Source organism: Chelon labrosus, assembly GCF_963514085.1.
Source record: "Chelon labrosus genome assembly, chromosome: 9".
In the NCBI taxonomy this organism is placed as follows: Eukaryota; Metazoa; Chordata; class Actinopteri; order Mugiliformes; family Mugilidae; genus Chelon; species Chelon labrosus.
In genome coordinates this window covers 12,328,668-12,352,937 of record NC_140359.1, presented here as the reverse complement: position 1 = coordinate 12,352,937, position 24,270 = coordinate 12,328,668, and the positions used below count along the sequence as shown (strand labels likewise).

Below are 24,270 nucleotides of genomic sequence, written 5' to 3'. Positions count from 1 at the left end.
GTAGGCACTATTAGGCATGATGGGTGCATCACTTCATCTGCCTCTCTTCTTACCCTGATGCCCCCATCGCTCTGGAACAGGGTAAATCTGGACTCATCAGACCATATGACCTTCTTCCATTGCTCCAGAGTCCAATCTTTATGCTCCCTAGCAAATTTAAGCCTTTTTCCCGGTTAGCCTCACTGATTAGTGGTTTTCTTAAGGCTACACAGCTGTTCAGTCCCAATCCCTTGAGTTCCTTTCACCTTGTACGAAATGCTCTTACTTTCACTATTAAACATAGCCCTGAGTTCTAATGTTGTTTTCCTTCAATTTGATTTCACCAAACGTTTAAGCGCTTGCCGATCACAATCAGATTTTTTTTCCGACCACATTTCTTCCTCGAAGACGATGGTTCCCCACTACCCCTCCAGTTCTTAACTCAATTTTAGTAGTTTCTTCAATCTCCTTAGATATTTTCTCGCATGCCGCTTGACGCATGCCAATGATTTGACCCTTCTCAAACAGACTAACATCTTTTCCACGACCATGGGATGTGTCTTTCATTGTTGGAAATGAGAAGCTACTCATTGCATCAGTTGGGGTTAAAGAACTTGTTGCCAGCTGAAAGATAATCACCCATGCAGTAGTTTTGGCCAGGCAGTGTCTATTGTTTTATTACAAAGGTTATATATATTTTTGTAAACTATGCCATTTTCTTAGTGTCTCAGGTAACTTGAAGCAATGTTAAAGGGCTACTGACATGTGTAGCAATGATTTATTCACATTACCTTATAAAAAAAAAAAGAAAAAAGACATCTGTATCAACACAGAAGCCCAGAGAAAACAAGAGAGAATTACAAAAACAATGTGTCCCACATAGCCACTGCTTTACTTTCCATTCTGGTCATGGCAATCTATCTATGACCAGAATGGAAAGCAAAGCAAATCGTTAATTATTATTCAAGACTTAGAGCAAAAAATGTTCAAAACATACAGTAAGTTATTCTAAACTAGACAACTCTCCATTGCCTTTTACCGAATAACATTTGTTTCCATTTTCTCCCAACAACCCGACAAAACAATTAGCAAACTGAACTTGAACTTGTGATTATTTGTAATAAGACTACTCACAGACTGCAAGAAACAGCACAAGGAATGTAAGCTAATACCTTCACTGGGAGATGCTGGTTGATTATAGGAGGACGATTACTGTGACAATGTTTATACATATTTAAGTAATTATTTTATAGCTTCGTTTTCAGTTAATATATTTTCTACTGAAAACAAAAGACACATTTTAAATAAGTTTTCGAAATAGTTAAATATTTACACAAACAGGACCTTTCCAAACATGTCATTATGACTTATCTAAAACAAAATGTGCACATCTCTTTTTGTCATCATTTGAACAAACCGTGCACTTTGCTACAAGCAGTTCCTCACAGTTACCTCACCCTTCACTCTCTTGACGTTTGGCGCCCTCTAGTGGTTAAAACGAAAGGCTGCGTTTCAGGTCGTCAGCGGTAACGTCATTACGTAAATATTCTGTTGACGTGGCGTGAGCGGTAGCAGACAGTTTAACAGCGCCAGTAGGTAGGCGACGGACCGACGGGAAGGTGAGACCGTAATTTACCCTGTGGAAGTATGGAAATTATCGAGGACAACTGACCGATTGGTGTTCACTTTGTCAGGTAAAGGCAACATTTGACGACTTTAAGAAAACATATTCACCAGCTTCGACCACTTACCACTACGTTAGCTACGGAACATATAGGGACGCTAGTTAGCAGTAGCCTAGCCTGTGCTGATGGAAATCGATTTGTTAGCTTAGCCAAATTGTGAACCTGCTGTACATTACACGTTTAGTTCAAGATCACCCCGACAGGTGGCTGTTCATTTAAGACGACGATTTAGTAAGCGTACGTGTTTATAAACATACGTTGTTTAGCTATTGTAGAAACACCCCGGCTGCACTCTCCGAGGTGAACGGTGCTACCTGGGTGTAGTTTTAGTTTGTTGTTTTTAAAGGCACTTGCTCAGTTAAACAAAACAAAAAAAGCGTCTCTAGTTAACCGCGTCCTTGATGAAAGAGATGATTGCCGTCCTTGTTGTGGTTAACTCATCAGAGTGACAGCGGCTGCCAAGTTAGCTAACATCGTCGTAGATCAGCCGGAGGATATGCCATCATGGCATTTTAAGTGAAGTGAACGTTAGGCACGTCTGATAAGGTATCGCATTAATGTTGGCGCTGTGTCCATAGAGGGACTAAAGGTCAGGAAGCAGAAATGTTTCATAAACAGGGGATCTTGATATCTGCACGGGGAGAGGCACAGTCCAATCCTTTAACTGGAACTATTAAACTGAATAGTTTAGCTGCTATATATTTGTTTACTACAGCACAGACACTGACAGCTGTACTGGTACCAGGGGATAAATCCTATAGAAGACCAAGTAGCACAGGTTTGCCCGTATGCGCTGTGAAAACATTTAATATTTTACAGGGTGTCCGTTTTGTTAAATGGAGTTTCCTTGTCTTCTTTCAGGAAACTTTGTTTCCTCATTACAAAGAAGATGCAAGTGCAGATTTTGATACTCAAGCATTATCTCTCTGCTTTCACCAAATACAGTGAAGAAAGATGTCTGGCAGAAGCCAGCACTATGGGTTCCAGACAGCCACCATGGTGCAGCCTGCCAACGGAGGTCATGCTTACTTGTTTGGAAACAATGGATCGGAGAACGATCAGTCAGAGGAGGACGGGGACAGCTACGAGCTGCGGCCACGCGGCAGAGAGAGGCTGAGGAGGAGCACCTCAAGAGAGAAGATGGACGATATTATCTACCTGACCAGGGACATCCAGGAGGGCGACACCCTGAACAGCATTGCCCTGCAGTACCACATTTCAGTAAGTCTTGTCTTAAACCTTTTCATGCGCCCCATCGTACGTATACAAAAACCTCCTATGACCAAATTTTTAAGAGCTACAGTTGTTTGTTGCCTTGGGTGCAAACAACTAAATGTTTAGTTGCTGAACGGAAGTTAACTGATTTCAGTTTCACTATTGTGTCTGATCAAAACAACAGCCTAGGAAGATAGATGCCACTTTATATCGTCATGTATTTTTATTGATTGCTTGTAGGTAAAATGTTGGAAGATATAGTTACATAGACAAGATCAGTGTGAGAGATTTCCGTAAGTCTGTAGAAGTTTGCTTGTAAAAAGAGGATCCTTTTATTTTAGTAGTTGGCTCAGAATCTGAAATATTTAGCGGACAGAAAATATAACAGCATTTTGTAAGTCTATATATTAAATTGACCTTCCTTCTTTGTCATTCTTAGGTGGCTGACCTTAAGCGTGCCAACAACCTCTTGACAGACCAGGACTTCTTTGCCCTGCGATCAGTCAAGATTCCCGTGAGGCGGTTTAGCGTTCTCACTGAAACTCATAGCACTGGTCCTCTCAAATCTGCTTCCCCCACAGGCGCTAGACGCCTGCCCCAGATCTCACCCATTACGTCCCTCCCTACCGAGTCCTCCACAGACTCTTCTTGTTCTACAGACAGTGTGGAAGGATTCCTTTTGGAAAAGGACAAGGACATTGAGCGGCTGGTGAAATCCACAGGACCGTCTCGGAACAACCTCAGTGAAGTTGTGTCCTCCTTATCGCTGCAGCAACAGCCACTCCTTGGAGAAGTAGAGTACAAACCAGCACAGAGAAAGGACCCTTATTATGGGGCAGACTGGGGCATGAGATGGTGGACGGCTGTGGCCATCATGCTGGTTGTTGGCATTGTCACACCTGTGTTTTATCTGCTGTACTACGAGGTTCTTGTGAAAGCTGACGTCAGCCATCACGGTGTTCCCACGCCAGCTTCCGGCGACATGCCTCAGGGACACATACAAGACAATAACTTGAACGTTCAGGTTGGAGCAGACAACAATGGATTAGCTGGACGCGGACACATGGATAATGGAGACCCACAGGGACACATTATGGACAAAGCAGGAGAGGGTCAACACGTAGGGCATGAAAATACATAGCAAGGGACAACAACTTTACATTCCAATTAGTTCCTTACTGCAAGAACCTAATAAAACTGGGCGGATGTCCCCATGTTTGAGTAGTTGTCATTAACTTGACAGCAGTGCAATCAGTCCGTCAGGGACATGTTGGGAACGGTAGTTTTAATGGACTGAAACACTAGGAATAGAGATATCGACCCGAGCGTTCCTTGCGTCTGTCCATTCACGAGCTCTTTAACAAGGAGCGCTGATGGGCTTAAAGTGGTCCAACTTTTTCTGCTGGATTTGTGTCTGTTTTGAAAGACAGATGCTATGTAAGACGGAACTTTTTCCAAAATGGACACTTTCAGAGTTGTCATCTTTCAGTAGAACTAAGGTGACGTTTTTGCCGTCGCCCATGCTGCTACGTTTTCAGTCAGGCTACACACACACACACACACACACACTAATCTTTCAGCATATTTAGTTTTGAACGAGTGACTGCACGCCAAGAAAATCATTCTGTGGAATTAGTTTAAAACAGTGTCGACTCAGTTTGGTACAGCCGTCTTTTTTGTTAGTAAATAGTGTATTTTCCAACACAGTCTGTGAGATTGCAATTGCTGTCATTGTGTTTAATTAGAATTAATTTATTTTAAGACTATTGAGCATTAGCCTTTACTTAAACTATCAGTATTGGGAGTACTACCAGTTAAATTATGTCTGTATTTCCATTAAAGTTGCTTGAATTTGTCTTTGCTTGCCTGAAGAGAACTGCATTTTTATTTGTATATTTCATTTAAAAAAATAAATAAATTGGCATAGTGAGGAGAATGGGAAAATGCACACTATTCCCACAATGACGCGTTCTTGTAATTATGTGAACTTTTAGACTTTATTTAGCCCTTTTATTTGATCACAGTGTTCTCTTGATATTTTATGATACAGCATCATGTTGTTGACAGTATGTGCCTTTCAGCCTGTGGAAATGTGCTGCAGGCTGGAGAATAAATAAATCTATTTTGCATAAATTATTGCCAGTGTGCACGCATTTTGGCATTTCTTATTTACATCATTCTTAACTTATCAAGGTCACACAACACAAAGCACCTCTGCTAAACTTAGTCTCCCAACTTATCGACAATATCTAACCAACAAAAACAATTGCATAATGACTATTTACTGGCAAAGGTTTGAGACATGCCGTCTTAGTACGTTGCTTCTCCGTCCATATTATCGTCACTGTCTGCAGCAAAGTCTTCGCCATTGTCGAAATAGCTTTCAATGTAGTCGTTATCCTACACAAACAAAGGAAACATTGGTAAAGTGCAATGTTAGGTCTGGCAAGTCTTACGTACTTATCAATTTATATGTAACACATTGGGCATATCAGCTTTGATGTTATTATTTATCATCAAACCTCTTCAATATCCTCTTCGTCATAGTTTTCCTCTTCAAGTTCTTCCTCTTCTTCCTCATTCCCTTTTTTCTTTTCTGTTTCATCGTCCGAATGTTCAGGGTTCCCGTCATCTTTCTTCGCCAATTCCTGACAGAGAGACATTGAATACTTTACGTAAAAGAGCAAGTGCGAACTGCACCAAACTGGTTCATAAATGGGTTCTATCAAGTACCCAAAGCCAGCAACACAACATTAATAGTTTATGTACAACCCAGTTTCCAAAGAGGTTGGGACTACAATAGAAGTGAAAACAGAATCAGCTATTTTCAATTAAATATAGGGTTTGAATGAGACGGAGAATAAGACAACAAATGAGAAAGGACACTTTTATATAGTTTTTTTTTTTTTTAAAGTATGTTCTGATTTTAAATTTGATGCCAGAAACATAAAAAAAAAGTAGCAACAGGGGCAACACAGAAAAGCTGCAATGTAAAAGAAATACTTGGAAGAACACTGACAACTAATTAGGTAAATTGTCAGCGAGTAACATGCAGTAGCATGCCAGAGAGTTTCGATGAAGCAAGGACATGCTCTCTTGCCTGGTGAAAAGATTGTGTGAGCAAATAGTCCTACGGTTAAGAGTAATGTTTCACAGCACGTGATGAAAGTAAAAATGTGCAGAGTCTGCATGAGCCACAAGGGACAAATTCAAAGCCTATATTAAATTGCCCTGATAGCGGCACGGCAGTAAAAACAAGACACAGTTCTGTAGTGGAAATCACTGCAACATTTAAGAAATCCGCTATGCAATTTAAAACCATGCAAAGAAAGAACGAGGGAAAAATAAAAAAACAAGATTCTGAAACCGCTGCCACGGTCCAATTAGGATGGACTGAGGTGAAGTGGAAAACTGATTTTGGAAATAGTACGTTGTGTCCTAAGTTCAAAGTTCAAAGGCCAGCAGCACACATGCTGGAGCAACACATGTTGTCATCCAGACAACATATTTTTCAGGGAAGGCATCGCTTATTTCAGCAAGATAATGCCAAATCTCACACTTCACGAATTACTACAGCATGGCTCTGTGGTAGGTCCCTTTTTTTGGGGAAATGAGGTTGTTAATGCTCAGTTGTTGAACATGGATAGAAAAAGAAAGAGAGACTTACATCTAATTTACTCAGTATGGCCTCCGTGTCTTTCGGCGAAGGCTTCACAGTTTTCTTCTTTGTGCCTGTTGTATATAAGTGTTTCATCTTTATTCTTTTAGTCACAGACTGATATCTGACTACACACTGTAAGAATCATTTTACCATACCTGATTTAGCAGGGGGCTTCTTTTTTTTGGGCATCAATTCTTTCGGAAAGAGTCTCCAGTCTAAAATATAAAGAACAGCTTTTACATTAATGTCGTTTATTTCTACTCACTTTGTTCTAATCTCATGAAGGTGTGTAATGCGAGCACCTGGAGTCCAGTCCTCATCATCAATCCGGCTGAGCTTCAGGTATCTCTCCGTGTATCTCTCCACTTCTGTTTCATGTAAACAGGAACAAGCTCTGCCTTAATAAACTCTCAGTGGTTCTGCTATGAGTTTGCCCCAGTCACAAACTAAATGACTAACGTGGATCCATCAGTTCTCCAAAAATTGCTACTATCGGCTTAAGAAGAAAAAAAAAAAAGACAACAAAAAAAACTACCTCTTGTTATGGATATATTTAGCTCATTGCTGGATAGGGGAACTCTAACTGTAATGACAGACCAACCACATGAGGCAGAAGCTTTAACTCAATATTCTGCCATACACCTCCCTCTCTCTCCCTTTCCTTGATATGACCTAATTAAATGTCTCGGTTCCTAAAAGCTGCCAAATGTCATTCTGTAGCACCAGTATCAGATGTCAGGTTTCTAATGCACTCCTCACCTGCTTTATTGGACTCATGCTTGATGTTGTGCGGCAGCCGTTGCATTGTTCCTCTCATCTCTTGTTTTAAAGCCAGCATGTAGTTCTCATCTTCACCTGCTTTTAGCGGAACTGGTTTGAAGTCCGTGCTCTGGAGAACGGTGGATGATGTAGTGGAGATAATGACGGGTAAATACAAAAACTACAGCACCTTTCTCTTTAGCAGGTAGGTAGGTTTGTTTGCCACTGATCAACTCTGTGGAGCAGATGTGGCAACATACGGAAAGGTTTTCCATCTACTGAGGCACTTAAAGTGTGACAGAATATTTTAGTTTAATCCAATTAAAGTGCAATTACATCCGTTGTTTATAGTAAAGTGACGTGCAGGAAAAATACCAAACTGATTGATTAAAAGGCTGACAATAACTGTTCATATCCATTTTGGCATTGGTGCTGCCTCAAAACTGTTGTCACATTTATTGCGGGGACTTGCAACATTTAAAAACTCTTGATGAGCTGAATGACACTCAAGAGCTTACCGTGAAACAGATACTGCATGTTATGTCCATCCAAAATTTGTGTACGTAAGTGAAAGTATATGGATGTCAGCAGATTCCAACGGGGACAAACTAACCCTTGGAAGCCTCGAAACCTCACATCCCTTTTCCACATCCCTTTTGTGGAAGATCACAACATCACAGCTGTCATTTGGGTACTAGAATTCATTTTTGGACTCTAGTCCCACAGTGTGCAAAATAAATAAATAAAGTCAAATAAAATAATATAAAATAACACATGCATCCTAGAATAGCGTTTCCTGGGATGCTGACTGCTTTTAAATGCTCTCTTAAAACTCGTTTTTATTCTTGCTTGAATAATTCAGCTTGACAGCCTGTTTATTGTTTCATATTAGTATTTTTAATTTCAACCTTTGCCTTGTCTTTGTGTTTACAGTGAGTTTATTTTTGCATGTTATCTCAGTATGCTTTTACAGCTCAGTTTGTACAGTCCTTTGGCTGACGCTTGTTGTTGCACTTTGTAAATAAAACTGAAATTGATGCCAACTCAACCATGAGAAATTGTGTTTTCTCATGCCAAACACAAATGCAACATAATAACTTAAGGTCGAGGAGCTTACCTGACTAGAAATCCCACATTCCTGCTTTAAATCAGCCAATACTGGAGCACTTAGAGGTCTGAATACCACTCTTTCTGAATGCTGTGCACTTTTTGAGCTTAAAGGTGAATTTAAAAATGTTGAGGTCATTTGTACTTACTGGAAACAGAGGATTGGGCCCCACCCTGGCTTCTGGCATGCTGCCCCTGCCGATGCCCAGAGCCTCAATGTTGAAGGTAAACGCACCCACTCCACGACCCCTGCCCGCCATGGCTGCAGGCCTCCTCTGTACCTGCAACACGGGGTCCACATGTGTTCAGTCAACTTCCCTGTCAGACACGTGTTGACGCAGCATGTTTTAGATTTCATCGCGTTTAGTGCAATGCAGCATTACTCAGCACAGAAGCGACACACCAGATAGGCATCCGCACAAAAGAGGAAGCTGAAATACTCACTAAAGGACTGTAAGTAAACTGATTCTAATGTGGAGATCGTAAAAAGTCTGTCCACCTCAGGGCTGTACAGCGGCATTTAGCCTTTGCTAACTGTCCATGTTTTCAATAATATTCAACTGAGCAGTTTTGTCTGTCGTTCGGAGCTTAGAGTAACTCCTGAAGTCACACAAAATACAACTAAACCTAACAGACAGTGTTTATCTGCTAGCACCGGCTTTTAACTGTGTAGGTACACCACACACTCTAAGTCCAACATGCGTAAATGTGACTTTAACTCGCACCGCCCATGCGTGGCAAACTAGGGCGGGGCTTATCTCCAGCCAATAGCAGCCCGGTTTAGGCCTCTCGTCATTCACCTGCTCGACCAATGAGCACATTCTCCTCCTACAAGGGTGTGCCAGCGGCCACCATCACGTTAACCTCAATGAAAACACATCACCTCTAGCTAGAAGGCTAGTCCACACCTCTCCGCCGAATCACCTGGCAATACGAACCCCAGCCGAGGCTTACTTCGACGAGTGCATGAACTGGGATGTCTGCAGCCGACTGGTACGCTCACAAGTCGCTCGGAGACGGACTCTTCTGGATCCAGGAGCGATTCTACCAGTCGGACAACCGGGCCAACATCTGGCTGCTGCGCGGCACACACCAGGACGTGGTGATAGACACCGGTCTGGGCTTGAGGAGCTTACCTGACTACATCGACGGCAAGGGCCTGCTCGGAAAAGACCCGCAGAGGAAGAACCCGCTGCTGGCCATCGCCACCCACGCCCACTTCGACCACTCGGGCGGTCTGCATCAGTTCCAACAGGTGGGCGTCCACAGCGCAGAGGTCGATGCCGTGGCCAACGGAGACAACTTCGAGATGGTCACCTGGCTCAGCGACAGGGAGATCGCCGAGGCTCCAAGTCCGGGATGGAGGGCAAGGCACTACAAAGTCAAGGCTGTGCAGCCTACACACATACTGCAGGAGGGTGGGTAGGAGATGCTGCCTCTGCGGATGTGATTTATTGTAGACGAGCAGATCTGTGATAAAAAAAAACCCGGTTTAAAATGCACTTAGGCTGGGATAAGCATCATGTTCGATACTCTAATGGATTTGATGGAAGCGCCTGACTCCATAGCCGTAGAAACTCGTTTCTGCCATCACAGGATGTATTTCAGAGTACATGAAGCTGGCAGAAAACCAAAAATGACGTGGTTTATGAATTCACACACATCAGCACAGCTAATGTTACAGAGTGTTGTAACGCTCAATGAGATGAGTGGCAGTGCTTATACAGGTATAAATGTCTTATTGCTTTGAGATGGGCTATTTGTTAGGGGGGCTAGAAGAACATCTGTTTTCCACTATGCTCACTGTGCATCTATATCTGCAGGGCTTTTCTATTTTAAGCCCATGCACTGATGACTTGATGCAGGGTTTCTGTTACTTCCAAGACAGAAAGTAATAAAGAAAGCAGAGACGGCCTACACACTTACAGGAAGCACTTACACAGTGTTGAATTAGGTACCAGCCACCATGTAGTTAGAAGATGCATTTATAAATTTGCAGTTTATGCAATATTTTCCTGTCTTATGTGCTGGATACAGCGGATAGATCAACATCAAAGATCAGAGGTGTGCATAATAAGTAAAACATTTGATGCTGAATAAACTGGGCATCATTCATCTTCTGTAACCGCTTGTCCTGTGAAGGGCACATCCCGGGTGTCATCGGGCGGGAGGTGGGGTACACCCTGGACAGGTTGCCAGTCTATCACAGGGCTCTAACTGGGCAAATTATGCATCACTGTATTTCCCCACAATAGAAGCACCTTCAATGGGAGTTTAAGCATATCAGATAGTCACTATAATAGCTGCCTGAACAACACTTGGATCCCAAATGACGTTGCATTTGAAGCGAGCAGCTTTGGTGGCTGGACTGTTGTCCATAACTTTATCTGCTGGCCTCTCTGTTATTCTTGCAGTGTAATTTCTGCATTGTCGGTCAATACACTGACCTGTTCTGCTGTGTCAGAGCCACTGCTGCAGTGCAGTTGGAATATCTCATTGCTTTGCGTGTCATCTTCATTCTGTTGTCACACTGTGCAACTTATACTTGGTCCGGACCAAACTAGTGACACACTGAATGTCCAGGCTCTGCACAAAATGGTGATATGAGGTGCCATGCGGAAAACAGAAATATATGTCTGACTTGTTTCTAATCAACCAAATGAAGAGAGGAACATTAAGTTTGGACGTAATTCTGGGACTTTGTTGCTGCCTTAAAGCTACAACTTTTATTATGTTTGTATGTGTGCCTAATTTTAAAATTACTTTCTTTCTCTTGTCTAGGTGATGTCATAAACCTAGGCGACAGACAGCTGACAGTGCTCCACATGCCCGGTCACTCTCGGGGAAGCATTTGCCTCCACGATCGTGACAACAAGTTGCTTTTCAGCGGGGATGTTGTGTATGACGGCGCCATGATTGACTGGCTGCCCTACAGCCGCGTCAGTGACTACATCAGCAGCTGTGAACGTCTAGTGGGGCTGGTGGACAGCGAACAGGTACGTGACACTGAAACACACTAGCGGGCAGGGAAGCCTTATCATGGTAGCTTATAGCTCAACTTTTTCTTCAGATTGATTGACCTTCGACGTGGAGGAACAAATTGTCACAATCATAAGCAAGACATAAATGACTTAGTCAGTAAATGTATATGCCATTAAATATGACAATAAAAGTATTATAATACAGGCATTAATGACTAATTATATATTTGTTTTCATTTGGTTCTGCACTTTACTTTTATTGATTCCCCTGCTTTTCATGTATTTATCACTGTATTATTTCCCCCATAGATACAGAGTCAGATTTAATGAATGCATATTTTTAATATGATTTTGTGGCATTTAATGCTATATACATATATTTGAGATGTACATCTATTTTTGATTTTGACCGTTTCGGGCCTCCATACTTTGATGGCAGAAGTTAAATTTAACAAGCATAATATTAAATGTACATCTAATGTGATGAACTGAGATCTGTTCACCGCCTCGGATGGATTTCACCAGTAACAGTTTTTCTCTCAATCGTCTCGGTTTAAAAAATAACCAGTCATCTGAAATTGATTTTCGCCTACAGGAAGGCTGCTTGATTATCTAACAACTAACTGTAAAATCCTTTAAACAGGTCGACCAAGTCCTCCCAGGGCACTACAACGCTTTTGGCGCAAAGCGGCTCCATCGCCTCGCGTCCACATACATCAGCAGAGCTGGAACGTGCCCTGCGAAGTTCTCCACATTTGCCTGGAGGACTCTGGCGGGGGTGGCACTGCGGGCATCCAACCCACGGAGCGCCTGCTAATATGAGGGGTGTCAAGGAGTCGGAAAGAAGCACAAGTGCACAAAGAAAGTTATTATAGTGTTGGGGACCTGACAGAGGGTGAGAAGGAGAGATTCACCTCTTTTATCTTGATGTTACGCTGTTCTTTTACTTATGTAATCCAAGAGAGAAATAATTCAGTTGCCAAACGTTGTCTAAAATGCCCCTTTTGGGTCACATAAGTCAATAATCAGCATCTTATGAAGCATACAATATAAAGTATTTACTAGTGTGACTCTGTTATAAACCGATCAATATGTATATGTTGTTCTCTATATGATATGATATATGTATGATTTTTATACTTTAAGCAGATGTGAAGTAACAATAACACAGCAATGGTACAACTCTGCACTACAAACAGAAGACAGGGAGCTTTGGGTTCTCCTCTGAGACATTTGAAACAGAGTCATTATGGCCATAGCATTTCTCTATGCATACTACAATGCTCAGTGAAGACTCAGTGTCGACTACCTCCTATGTTTGTAACAGTGCTTTGGACTACTGACGAATCTACGGCTTTGCTATTGAAACACTGACAATAAAGTCTCTGTTCTGCTAAGAGGGGATCTCCAGTGGGGTTTGTTCCTGGCGACACCAGATTTTTTTTTCCCGTGATCAGACTTTTACTGCATGGAATAAAAAAAAATAACATAGAGTCGGGGTTTATCATCTGCATAATAGTGCAGTTTTTAGTGTCTTGTCTGAAAATGAAGATGAAAATGTAAAAGGAATTATGATTTAAGAACAATTGAAGTGATTTCAATTTAAAATTTATCACAGAAAATGTAGAAAACGTGGCACAATCTAAAATATTCATAGCGCGTAGTATTTTATGTAGACGGATGCTAAAGAAACGAGGCAGTTGTGACTTGATAAAACATTTATTATATAATTAATGTTATATTATTAAAACACGAGGGTTTCCACATTTCTCACTTTATGTTCCCCTTCTAGGACGCCATACATGCAGAACATAAAAGCCTGCTAACGTCGGGGGGGGAACTCCTGCAAAGGTTATAACATTCAGTGTTATCTATTCGTAACAGTTGAGGATCCACAACATCAGCTGTTAACTTTGTGACGATCAGGTATCAGTATAGCTGCATTTAATAACAAAAATCAATGATGTAACAAAAGACACAGAGAGGAGGTTCGTTTGTTAACTTAGAAAAATTAATTTACAGTAACAAATGCTGCGTAGGAAGCATTTGACAGATTTGAATAAAAATGATTCCCAAGAGCCCCAAATGTTAACGCAATAAACAACAGACAGGAAAATAAAAGAGGCTTTACTGCACTGATGAGGGACACTGAATAGAAGAAATGATTATTATTTTTCTAGTAAATGTGAGTTGTCTAAATGGCAACAATTAAAATAATAAAATAAAATATGGCAGTGTAAATAATTAAATTTCTGCTCTATGATAAACCTGATGATTGACTAGAGTTTCCGGTAAGTACTCGGTCTCATAGGAAGTATTTTGAAATACAGCCACGATAGAATAATTTCTGCGTTGCATAACAATGGATTAGTGGATGTTTTGCATTTTATTGGACTTTTTTTGCAAACAGGAGTCACTATACAATGAAATCCTATGACACCGCAGTGACAAACTCTAGTGGAGCAGACGTTTAGCTATGGCTTGGGTTTTCAATAATACTTAAGCTTTGGTTCCTAAAGGTTTATTCAGGATTTGTTCTATGTACGTAAGGGTGCAGTACAGTATTACCTGCTTCTGATGGCAGCCTGTCAATAGTGTCAACATAGATGTGAGAAAGTAAGAGATATATTCACCCTGAAGAGATCACAGTCATAACCAGTACAGTAAGTATGAGCACTTGCATTGGGCTAAGCCTTCACCAGATTCGTCGTCGACACAGTCTCGGGTAGTTTAAGCGTAGGACAACTCATGCATTGAAACAAAATGGTGCATAGTCGTTTTAGGAGACGCACAAAGATCATGTGCTGAATGAATATTTAGGTTAAGTACACTGAAGCAGGTATCACAGTACAGGCAACAAACATCAACCCTTAACTTTCCGTGTAACGGTTTCTAACATTTGAGAACTTTTGACTGATTATACTCGATGCTCATCTTGAATCTTGCATTTTGATTCATGCTCACTGGCTTCCATAGCATAAACACCGCAAACCTTTTGCGACATAACAATGGGAAGCATCCAGTCAAAACATGGCCAGTGCATTCATAGAGATGACCTCGGAACAATGTTTGAGTGGTCAGGATGGCGGATGCAGAGGACAACACAGAACCTTTTTTCCAGTTTCAAAGTTACATTTCAAAGACAGAGTAGGCCTAGTGTGGCGTGTATCAGAGCAAGTCATTCGGTTTTAGCATCACTTTCTCCCAAGCAGCATGAAAATCATTTCTGAAAGCAAGCATAGTACCTCCCATTTAGTTTTGGACTGTCTTCAAAACTGTGACAACCAAGCAACTTACAGACACTCCTGCAGTGATTGTCACATGACCTTTGTGTAAGAAGACAATTCAAGTTCTCCCATGATCCATCCTCCACCAGGAGGCAGGCTAGAGGCATCCTCTTCAGGGCTGTGCATGTAGCCTAGCAGTTTGTCTTGAGTTTTGTTCACATGTGTTAAGCCATGGTTTAATGGACATTGATGCCTTTAGGCAAGCGAAAAATGTCTATGAGGAAACAAGCTCACACCTGACTTTGGAGCCAGTTGCGAGGATCAAGTCGGGCCCTGAGGTTCCTGAGGCTTCGTCGAGCTGGGGAGGGCCTTGAGAAGGGAACTCCCTCAGAGGACTCAGGGCTGTGGCTGCCCTCACTGTTGCTGGAGCTGTTGCTGGAGGTGGAGCTAGAGCAGGACAGCGTGGTTTGTGTGCTGCGCTGTGACAGAGGTGACCGAGAGGACATGGGGAGAGGAGCAAGCAGCGACAAGGGAGGAGGCTGGGAGGGGCACTGGTAGGTCCCTCCTCCTCCATAACCTCTCCCTCTGAGGGTGCTGAGCTTGGCGTCTAGTGAGAGAGTGCGTGGCCTCAGACGGGACGGAGAAGATGACAAAAGAGAGAAGTTTGAAGACGACTCGGCCCAGCCATGGTGGTGAGAGCAGGGGCTGGTGCTGCAGTGGCTGTCACTGTCTGAGGTCAGACTTGCGTCCGAGGACAGCAGTCCCAGCTGTGGGCAGCGGTGAGGGGTGCAGGGGCTGTGGCCAGATAGGCGAGAAGTACAGTGACGAGGGCGGCCAGCGCTCTTGGTATTGTTCTCCTCGAACATAGACATCCAGTTGGGAGAGGTGCCCAGCTGGCTGCGGAGCTCCAGCTCCTGCATCCTCCGAGCCAGAATGTCCGACACAGTGCTGCTGAGGTCATCAGACGACTCAATAACTGCAGGAGAGAAGCAGCAAAGACTCATCATTGTGGTGACAGCTGGCTTGGTTTCACAAAAGATTTTACTTGACTTAACTTTGAGTGTTATTCAAGAACAGGATATTATGTTATTATGATTTTAATATTATGATTCCCATAGTGGAATACTGAGAAGGATACATTTATTGCTGAATAATACTATTGGAAGTGAGGATCCTTGATGGATTTAAAAACCATGGCACTATTTGTAATTAATGAAATATTAACTTCAAACTGAAAAAAGTGGTATTTTAAAAGGTATCCTTGAGTGTAGGAGGAGAAAAAAATGCACTAAGATGCAACAGGTGGTTGGATTTTTTTTTTTATTACTACTCAAGTACTTTTTATTCTTGAACCTAGTCATTTGTGCAGAATAACTTGGTTATTTTTAGCCACTCAACACCTTACATGAATCTAAAAGAGACTAATATTTAAAGTCTTCCAATCAGGCTTGGTCCTGATGTTGTGTATTTATGATGATGGAGCAAATAAATATGGACTGGTAATGATTTGCACAATCAACAAACTATCATCAATTCGAAGCAGATCGAGAATCTGCATAATTCTATCCAGACTGGATTGTTAATTCAATGCAGCCTCCAGGGGGGTGCAGCCACAACACAGTTTATACAGGGCCCTGCTCCTGTTACTTCACCTGTCGTTGTAATAGGACGAGAGCAGAGCACGAATCTCAGCGGACACAGCGTTATCCTGCAGCAGGAGACCCTCACAGGAGGGTGTGGCAAGAGGGGCTGCCAGGAGGGTTAGGAAAAAAAACCAAGAGGGAGGTCGGCAAGAGAGAAGGGGTGGAGTGGATAGGAGGAGTGCAACAGGTGGAGTTCAGTGTGAAGTGAGGGAAATAATGTAAAGGAGCAATCGGGGAAAAGAAAATGATTCGTTCAAAAGAAATAAATGATGAAAAAAAAAATTGATTGTGGACAGTAAAGGTGTTACACAAAGAAATAAGGAAGGGGAAACGAGAAAATGTGAAGGATTCAGAAAACACACAAGGAAAATCATAAAGGACAAAAAGGAACAGAGAAACAGAAGACAGAGAGAGTGAGTCAGCGCGTCAGAGATAAGAAGACCCATTCTATCTACAGTACAAAGAAGCAGAGAGTCAGTTTGAGATCTCGGAGAGGAAAATGTAATCGCATCTTTCATGCACACACAACTTGAAGGATTAATGTCAGTCACATGCTTTGCAGGCACAGTGCTTTCTTATGTTTCCTATAGAGCTATAAGAGACCATATCCACAGTTCCCTTATCAGAGAGACGTCTTACCCATTTCATGGTAAAGAGAGCCCTGTTTTGGTGTGACAGGAGCCGGTTTCCTAGGTGACGGAAGCTCAATTTTCATCAGGTCATCGCAGCATTGTTTCCATTGGCCTGAATATTGGAGATAAAGTCAACCTTCAACAAACCACTCAGCAGACAGAGAAGATACAACACTGTGTCCTTCAGAGTCCTGACTTATAAAACTCCTGTACTGCAGCATAACAGGCACATACTCATGTCATAGAAATGCTGCCAGAACGCCTCCATCCAGCGGTGTGTGTCCTCGCGGCTGTCTGTGGTCAGAGTGTGCGTGACCTCCTCCCCTCCGTACTGATTACTGATACAGATATTCTGAACTTTACTGTGAGGGTCTTTCTCCGACGCGCGTATTCTGGTCTCCTAAAACACAGGAGAGACAAAGAATTCAATCATCTGACACGGAATGACTACAGTCGGGAATGAAAGCCAGTCCTCCTGAATGAACAAAATTATGTGCTGCATCAAGTGATCATTACGCCAATTGTAATTGCAAGTCCCCACAGAAAATAAGCCCTCATTAATAAAGCCACCAATTAGTCTTCTTCCAAGCCATTTCCCTTCAGCAATTACCCGACAAAAGGAGCAGACTCCCAATTGCCACCTCCTCACTTGACTCCAAAAGCGTCTATGTCTCTTTTGGACCACTAGATGGCAGTGCTGCTCCACTCATCCATTTGCAGCACTGGGCTTCCTCTTCAGGAGAGCCAGACAGCTAACTAACAAAGGATCATGCAGCCCTGATCTTAATGATCTGGTGTACTTTGTTTTTGGTCTCTTGTGTGCTGAGGGTCAGAGGCTACAAAAGAGGTAGGTGTGAGTCACTATGGAAGGAATGAGGAACTCCACAGAGATCAACTCTCAGACGCAGACACAGGAAATACAATGATTTAGAACGTGACTGGCTGACTGACTGTTCTTCACTCTGGTGACTGGAAAAATAAAGAAATAAAAGAAATATCATCTCAGATTGGATGGAACTGACAGCTGTGTCTTATTTAAAGCATCAAGAATGTACTGAATAGACTTCATCTTGAAATGTTTTTAGAATTTTTCAACCTTACTGACAACTTTCCGGCTTAAAATTTGAGAAACACAACCACAATTTTGTTACTCTTAACCTCTAAACAGCAACCGAGGGCAAAGGGAACCTTGAGAAAACTGGCAGCAGTCCACAAGCCAGGTTTCTTGGCATATTTTCTGTTGACGCCTCAGGTGTTACTGTGAATACGCATCTATGGGTTCTGTATTGCTGGATCAATCTCAAAGATGTTTTACTCTATTCTATGTGCCATTCATTTCGCTGACCTTGTTGATGCCAATGGTGAAAGCTGGCTCAACGTTAGCCTCCACATCTTCTTGCCGGTGGTAACAAAAAAGGCTTGTTCCTTTGAGAACGGCGTACACCTTTGTCCAACTCTGAGGGTCACCTCCGCACTGCTGCGAGGCAAAGAAGAAGAACGCACAAAGAAGAGACAGAAATATGGGAAGGAAAGTAGCAGAGAAGTGGAGGGGGAGAACACATTTGAAATAAGTCAGGAAAAATGCCAAAATACCTAGTGGAGCTCTTAGAGGAATAGTTCAAATCAGTGCTGCGTGCACACCTGCCAACTTACCTTCACTTTCAAACCTCCACTCATCATCTGCTGGGTCATACAGTGAGGCTGAGCTGCGAGGCGGCAACACATACTGCCATAGAGCGGCAGCCAGTACGAACACTCTTCTACGGGCGGAGAGAGATGGATGGGCAAAAATAAATACTATAAATAAATGAAAATATTCCCACATGATATATAAAATTCACACACACACACACACACACACACACAGCGTGTACACACGCACAAACACAAACCTCATCCGCATGCCACAGTGCTCTCTTTTAACCCACAAAACAAGGCACTTGGGTGTAAAACACTGGCAGCTGCAGGGACTGTCATGAAGTGCGGCAATGAAACTTTACAGCAGGCTGAAGGGCCAATGAATAAAACACTAGGGGCCTGTCTGACTTGAGCGTCCCGGCCCTTGTTAGCCCACATCATTACAGCTTTACACAGCAGTCACCTCACTAGCGCGGCCTTTATTACTGTGACCTTGACAATGGCTGTCTGTCAGAGAACATGTGGGGACAGAGAGGGAAAGAGGAAAGAGAGGGGCAAGAGGAGGAGGAGGAGGAGGAGGAGACGTACCATACGCCGGTATAAAGGAAATTATTAGAATGCAAGGCAGAGACTTGGGACAGTGATGAGTGAGGGAAGGACAAAAAAACAGACAGATGGCTGATTTGGCAGCGAAAGCAGAAAGATGGTGGGGACACAGATTGATGGAGGCTGCCACTCACCGTTGCCTGAAATGGTGAGGTCATGCGTGCGAAAGCTGTCCTGGACGTGTGACAGCGACAGGGTGGTATGAGCTAAGAGGTGATACTTAGGGCCCCTGACAACACACAAGAAAAAGAGGCAGAAATTTATTCGGTGTTTGAGTGTGCATGTTTACAATGAGAAATTGCCTCCATAAATATGCCCACCTGTGTTCTCTGGAAGGAAATCAAACATTTATCTCCCTCTCTAGCCTCCATTTGTAAACTAGTTATTATACACAGAACTCACGGTACAGAGGGAACTGGCAGCAAGAGAGGGGCTGCTCCTCCATTACTGACAGGACTGCACGGTCCGGGCTCCATGGCCGCTCTGAGCTTCTTCCCAGCCGATCGCCCAAGCGAAGAGCTCAGCTTGCTGGCTAGTTTCCTCGGTGTGCTCCCTGCAGAGTAGTCGTCCTCTGAGCAGCAGCTGTACAGCTCAACTCGCAGCTCAAAACCTGGGCTGGCTTCGTTGCTGCAAACAGACACACACATAACGACCACCATTATTGTAGCTGTCATTCAAAAGCAGTGGTTTTGAGATGGTTGAGAAATTCTAGTATATGCTACTTTACGTTTCTATTCCTCGACAGAAATATGCCACTTGTAACCTAATCACAGTTATTTGACACCATTACCAGTTGCTTTGATTTTCCATACAAAACGTGGCAATCAGCTAATAAAAGCACAATCACACTGTGAGATCAGGTCTAGTAAAGTTCGTCTATATGCTACAACTGTTGCTGGAGTCTTGACTTTTTATATTTCTGTTCCTCCTCCAGTTTTAGTAGATGTTTGGGACTTTGGTTTCTCCGTAATTTAACACTGTGTGAACGGGGCCTACTTTACGTGGCCGCTCGGTCTGAAGATTGACCCACTTACAATACAATGGTGTTGTCGAAGCAAATATCGGTGAGTGTCCGGTCTACTATCACCATGTCTGTGTCAAAGATCTCTCCTCCCAGCTGCAGCAGGCAGAACACTGCGCACCTGTGGAGCTCTGCGAAGAACAACGTGGAAAGTCACGATGAAAGGAAATAAGAAAAAGATCAAATCTATGACAAACCACATTTATGAGACATCTCAACAGCTTTCATTCAGTTGCATCACTTGAAAACCCATTTTTGGCTCTAAAATAGCTTCACTTGAAGATGTGGCTTGAAGATGAAGTGCTTTTCTTCTGCTGTTAGTTTCAGATGAATGTCCAGCCGTGCCAGGAATTCCTATAAAGCACTGAAGAGTGTTGACACTAAAGCACAATAGTCTTTAAAGTGGCAGTAATGATGACAACGGTGTAATAACAACTGGTGCCTTTTACACACATTGTAAATAAACTATATCTAGGAAAACACTTTCATTGTAAATAAACTGCAGTCTCATTTTGATTCTATCATGTCCATAAAGACAGAGAGGCACGATTGTATGCCATGTTGTTTGATATTGCTGCAATTTCTATAACCAGAGAGTGGCTTTTAATTGCCCTATTATATTTCCTCTATTGTTTTTCTCTCCTTTCACTGCACAAATGCTCATTTTGCCATTTCTCAAAAAAAAAAAAAAAAAGGCTGCAACACAATCTGTTTCTACTTACAGCATGTGCTTCCCTGTCTTTGGCACATCAGCAGTTATTAAACTTACTATTCCAAGCATGAGCTCAATACACTTGGCTAATACATAACTGGACACTTGAGGAGGGAACATACTTTACTCCTCCTTGCCTCCCGGGCTCTGTTTATGTCTCTGTGTGCTTAATGACCTTGACTAACAACCTCATTAAGCTTTGTTAAGAGACCGCTACCTGTCTCTTGAGCTCATTTATATGCACAGGACATGCAGATTAATTCAAGCCAATCCGCCAGGGGAGAGACTGAGTCTATTAGAACAGCTGCACGGGGGTTAACTCGCATTGACTTTATCAAGAGAGGGTGGGATAGGAAGAAAGGTCAATATAAAAATAAGTATTCTTATATTTACAGCGCGTCACTTAATGAGTTCATTTAAATATGGCCTCATACACAGCGATATTCCACGGGACAAAGGACGCCTTATTTGTTTCTCTTAAAGTATTTCCTGGCCTACTAATAACGACCGAGTTCGGTGCCTGCGTGCTTCTCAGAGCCAAGAGGCAAAGCCAGCAAGGCTGAACAGTGGATCAGGTTGTGCTGTCAGGAGTTTCTCAAGTCTAAAAAAGAAAAGACACTTCCTATAAAATGCAGAGATAAATGGGGAAGCTGCAACAGATTGTAAAGATCGGCTTCAGGAAATTCTATAGACTGCAATGTTGGAAAAAAAAAATCCTACAGTGGGACTCTCACGGATCAACATATTTTTAAACGATGAAAGAAAAAAGCACACATCAGTGTTTCACCCCGAGGTGACAAAAGGTGATTTTTCATCTCCCCTTTTGATTTTACAAAGCGTTCACACACATTCAGCATATCTGAATTTCACATCTGTGTGGGGCTACAGACCACTTCCCTCTGTAGCTATGATCATTAATAAATCCTGCCGGCATAAAACATTCATAAGCCATCATTGAATTCCTTCACACACACACACAAACACACACACGAGGCAGCTCCTCACCTCCTTTGTTCTTGAAGTACTCTGTGTCTTTCCACATGAGAGGGATCCGAAGATCTGTAATGACAACAGACAGGGGGGTTAGACCACAGAAATGTTCACCGTCTAACCGATACTATATTTGTGTGTCTTTGTGTTTGTCTCCTTCTCCGTACTGCTTTCAGTCGCTGGCAAAAGTATCCGCAGCTAATTATCCCTGACTGTTTGTGTATGTGTGTGTGTGTAGTTTGCTCAGCAGCTGGGTACCAGGCATGTAGCAGTGGCCCTCATGAACCTCCACCCACAAGCTCCCACTCTCACACCTCATTAATATTCCTTTCTTCACCTTTTATTGTGTCCTAAAAGCAAACATAATAACAGTAAAAAATTGCTCCTATTGCCTTTCTCCCTGAAGTGAATTATCTCTCTGTGGTGTGGTGGGCAGAAACCATGCTTACAGAGGTCACTGAAGAGAGAGCCTATTAAACCGTGACAGGAGCAGCTCTGCATTAAATTATAACACTAAAAAGGAGGAAAAATTCTCTCTACATCCCCTTTTCTTTATCACGGGTCAGTCTCTTGCAGACAACATTCACATAAATCAATTATCCTTTACTTTAAAATTCACCCATTAATGTTTCTCCAATCACGTGCACATGTTACTTGCCTGAGATCGCCACTTTTCCTTTGCACGGGAGTCTGTCGTCCATCGGCCCCGCATCCGATGACCTGCGCGTGACCTTCTGCATGACCTGAGCCTCCTTCATCCTCTGCAGCTCCGACATGTAGGCCATGATGCGAGTGCTGCACGTCTGCAGGCTCTTCGCCGCCTCCAAAGCCTGGTCTCTTTGGGAGCAGGCGGCCAGCAGTTTGCAGGCTCCATCGCGCATCCGGATCTCATGGTCGATCTTCTTCTGAATGTCACTGTCCTGCAGAGACAGAGGGTGATGGGGGGAGTGTGAGGACGGTAATGGACACATTCTGGAGTCTGTGTTCATTGGTGTGTGTGCGTGTACGCATGCGTTTGCCCTTTCGCCCTCTTACAGACGAGCCCACAACCCCATTGAGCAGACACGTAGACGTTCAATCATTTAGTGAAAGCGTACTGACTCGCCAACACACACACAGGGAGCAGCATGTTTCACATTTGAGAATAGCGAATGAAGCTGTCAAACACTGAATGTCTGCGGCCCAAATGAGAAGCCCCAGATGCACAACTTAACACATACACTGGGCTAATGTGATGCCGGTTGTTTAAATAAACTCTCTGAGCCCTACTTTACTCTGTCAGCACTACACAAATACACTATATCCATGGACTGAAAGTGTAGACAGCAAGGGAAATGCAAACTAATATGAGATGAGAGGGACAAGAGAGTAAAAAGGGGTCCAGGAATCAAACAAAGAACAAGTAAGCTCGGCTGATCTCGAGTGTTTCTTGTGCCAGTGGCCTCTTTCACACTGAAACACCTGAACTGCATCGACTGAAACATAAATTAGAACTCATTTCCTTGTGTTTATAATGACTCAACAAAAACGTGCAACATCTGTCTGACTGCTGGATTACATGTGTGTGTGTGTGTGCGTGTGTGCTCATCCTCTCCGGCGACACATTGCCTTTCTTTTCTCAGCCCTTCCAGATAAATGCACCTTCCCCTCCTCTACTCCGATATTTCTCATTTATCTGCTCGCCCTCCCTCCGATTCTTATGAATTTTTTATTCCTTTCATTTAGGCTTTTATACATTCACTGCTCATTTTCCTCCACCTTCTCTCATATTCCATCCGTTCCACTCCACTGTCCTCAATCGGCTTTTCTTTCTTCTCCTCCACACTTACTTTCCTTCTCCTTTCCACCTGTCCCTCTCTCTCTCTCTCTCTCTCTCTCTCTCTCCGAGCATCGAGCATGAGTCACTTTGTTCAACAAAGCCCAGAAGGCATGGGAAGGATGAATGTGATTTTAACATAAAAGTCCGCGTTTGGACGCAGGTTCTCACTTGGATGCAGCGTACTGCAAAAAGAAGATTTTTGCAATTCTGGATTAAACCCTTTTATTGACTTCACCCACATTGTTTCGACCTGTTGGGGAAAGCTACACTAGCAGTCATCAAACCATTAAAATATTCTCAGCAATGCATTAGCAGTGCATTACTTACTGCAGCAGCATATATGACAACAATATGACAGTACAGAGTGATTACTATGGGATTTACCCTCAGAAACGCTGTCAGAGTCCAGAATCATCAGATGCAGTGAATTTATACCGAAGCTAATGAAAACAAGGATCACTTGTGTATAATTTATACTATAGCTACACCAGTAAACACGTCAAATAAACACTCGCTGACTGAGAAGAAATTATAGTACTCTTGATTGGGAAAGAAAAGAGACCAAATTACACAAACTGTAAACACAGATAGCGGC

General features: G+C 42.8%; 4 protein-coding genes across 7 annotated transcripts in view; 2 read left to right on the top strand and 2 right to left on the bottom strand.

The window, feature by feature from the left end:
• The first annotated feature begins 1,384 nt into the window (after positions 1–1,384).
• lysmd3 (LysM, putative peptidoglycan-binding, domain containing 3) lies at positions 1,385–5,015 on the top strand. Its single transcript, XM_084552040.1, has 3 exons — positions 1,385–1,673; positions 2,610–2,885; positions 3,319–5,015. Exons 2-3 carry the CDS (start codon positions 2,619–2,621, stop codon positions 4,018–4,020), a joined length of 969 nt encoding a protein of 322 aa, XP_084408166.1. The 5' UTR covers positions 1,385–1,673; positions 2,610–2,618; the 3' UTR covers positions 4,021–5,015.
• Positions 5,016–5,139: 124 nt separating this feature from the next.
• On the bottom strand, positions 5,140–9,082 carry polr3g (polymerase (RNA) III (DNA directed) polypeptide G). Its single transcript, XM_084552043.1, has 8 exons — positions 8,851–9,082; positions 8,556–8,687; positions 7,300–7,429; positions 6,843–6,908; positions 6,696–6,755; positions 6,547–6,611; positions 5,402–5,527; positions 5,140–5,279 (listed from the first exon to the last, which is right to left on the bottom strand). Exons 2-8 carry the CDS (start codon positions 8,664–8,666, stop codon positions 5,190–5,192), a joined length of 648 nt encoding a protein of 215 aa, XP_084408169.1. The 5' UTR covers positions 8,667–8,687; positions 8,851–9,082; the 3' UTR covers positions 5,140–5,189.
• Positions 8,808–12,802, top strand: mblac2 (metallo-beta-lactamase domain containing 2). 2 transcript variants are annotated; one of them, XM_084552041.1, is made up of 4 exons: positions 8,808–8,859; positions 9,242–9,824; positions 11,188–11,402; positions 12,031–12,802. In XM_084552041.1, the coding sequence occupies exons 2-4, from the start codon at positions 9,383–9,385 to the stop codon at positions 12,202–12,204; spliced, it is 831 nt and encodes a 276-aa protein (XP_084408167.1). In that variant the 5' UTR covers positions 8,808–8,859; positions 9,242–9,382; the 3' UTR covers positions 12,205–12,802. The 2 variants fall into 2 exon arrangements, with proteins under 2 accessions (XP_084408167.1, XP_084408168.1); XM_084552042.1 differs by lacking the exon at positions 8,808–8,859 and having other exon boundaries at positions 9,201–9,824.
• A 1,968-nt stretch (positions 12,803–14,770) lies between these two features.
• The window catches only part of rtkna (rhotekin a), a 49,682-nt gene continuing 40,182 nt past the window's right edge, over positions 14,771–24,270 (bottom strand). For all 3 annotated transcript variants that reach the window (XM_084552036.1, XM_084552037.1, XM_084552038.1), the window contains exons 2-11: positions 22,515–22,776; positions 21,872–21,925; positions 20,168–20,285; positions 19,536–19,760; positions 19,268–19,362; positions 18,543–18,649; positions 18,235–18,366; positions 17,124–17,289; positions 16,897–17,001; positions 14,771–15,590 (exon numbers count right to left, since the gene is read on the bottom strand). In XM_084552036.1, the coding sequence (XP_084408162.1) occupies positions 14,905–15,590; positions 16,897–17,001; positions 17,124–17,289; positions 18,235–18,366; positions 18,543–18,649; positions 19,268–19,362; positions 19,536–19,760; positions 20,168–20,285; positions 21,872–21,925; positions 22,515–22,776 (1,950 nt within the window). In that variant the 3' untranslated portion in view covers positions 14,771–14,904. The remainder of the gene's footprint in view (positions 15,591–16,896; positions 17,002–17,123; positions 17,290–18,234; positions 18,367–18,542; positions 18,650–19,267; positions 19,363–19,535; positions 19,761–20,167; positions 20,286–21,871; positions 21,926–22,514; positions 22,777–24,270) is intronic.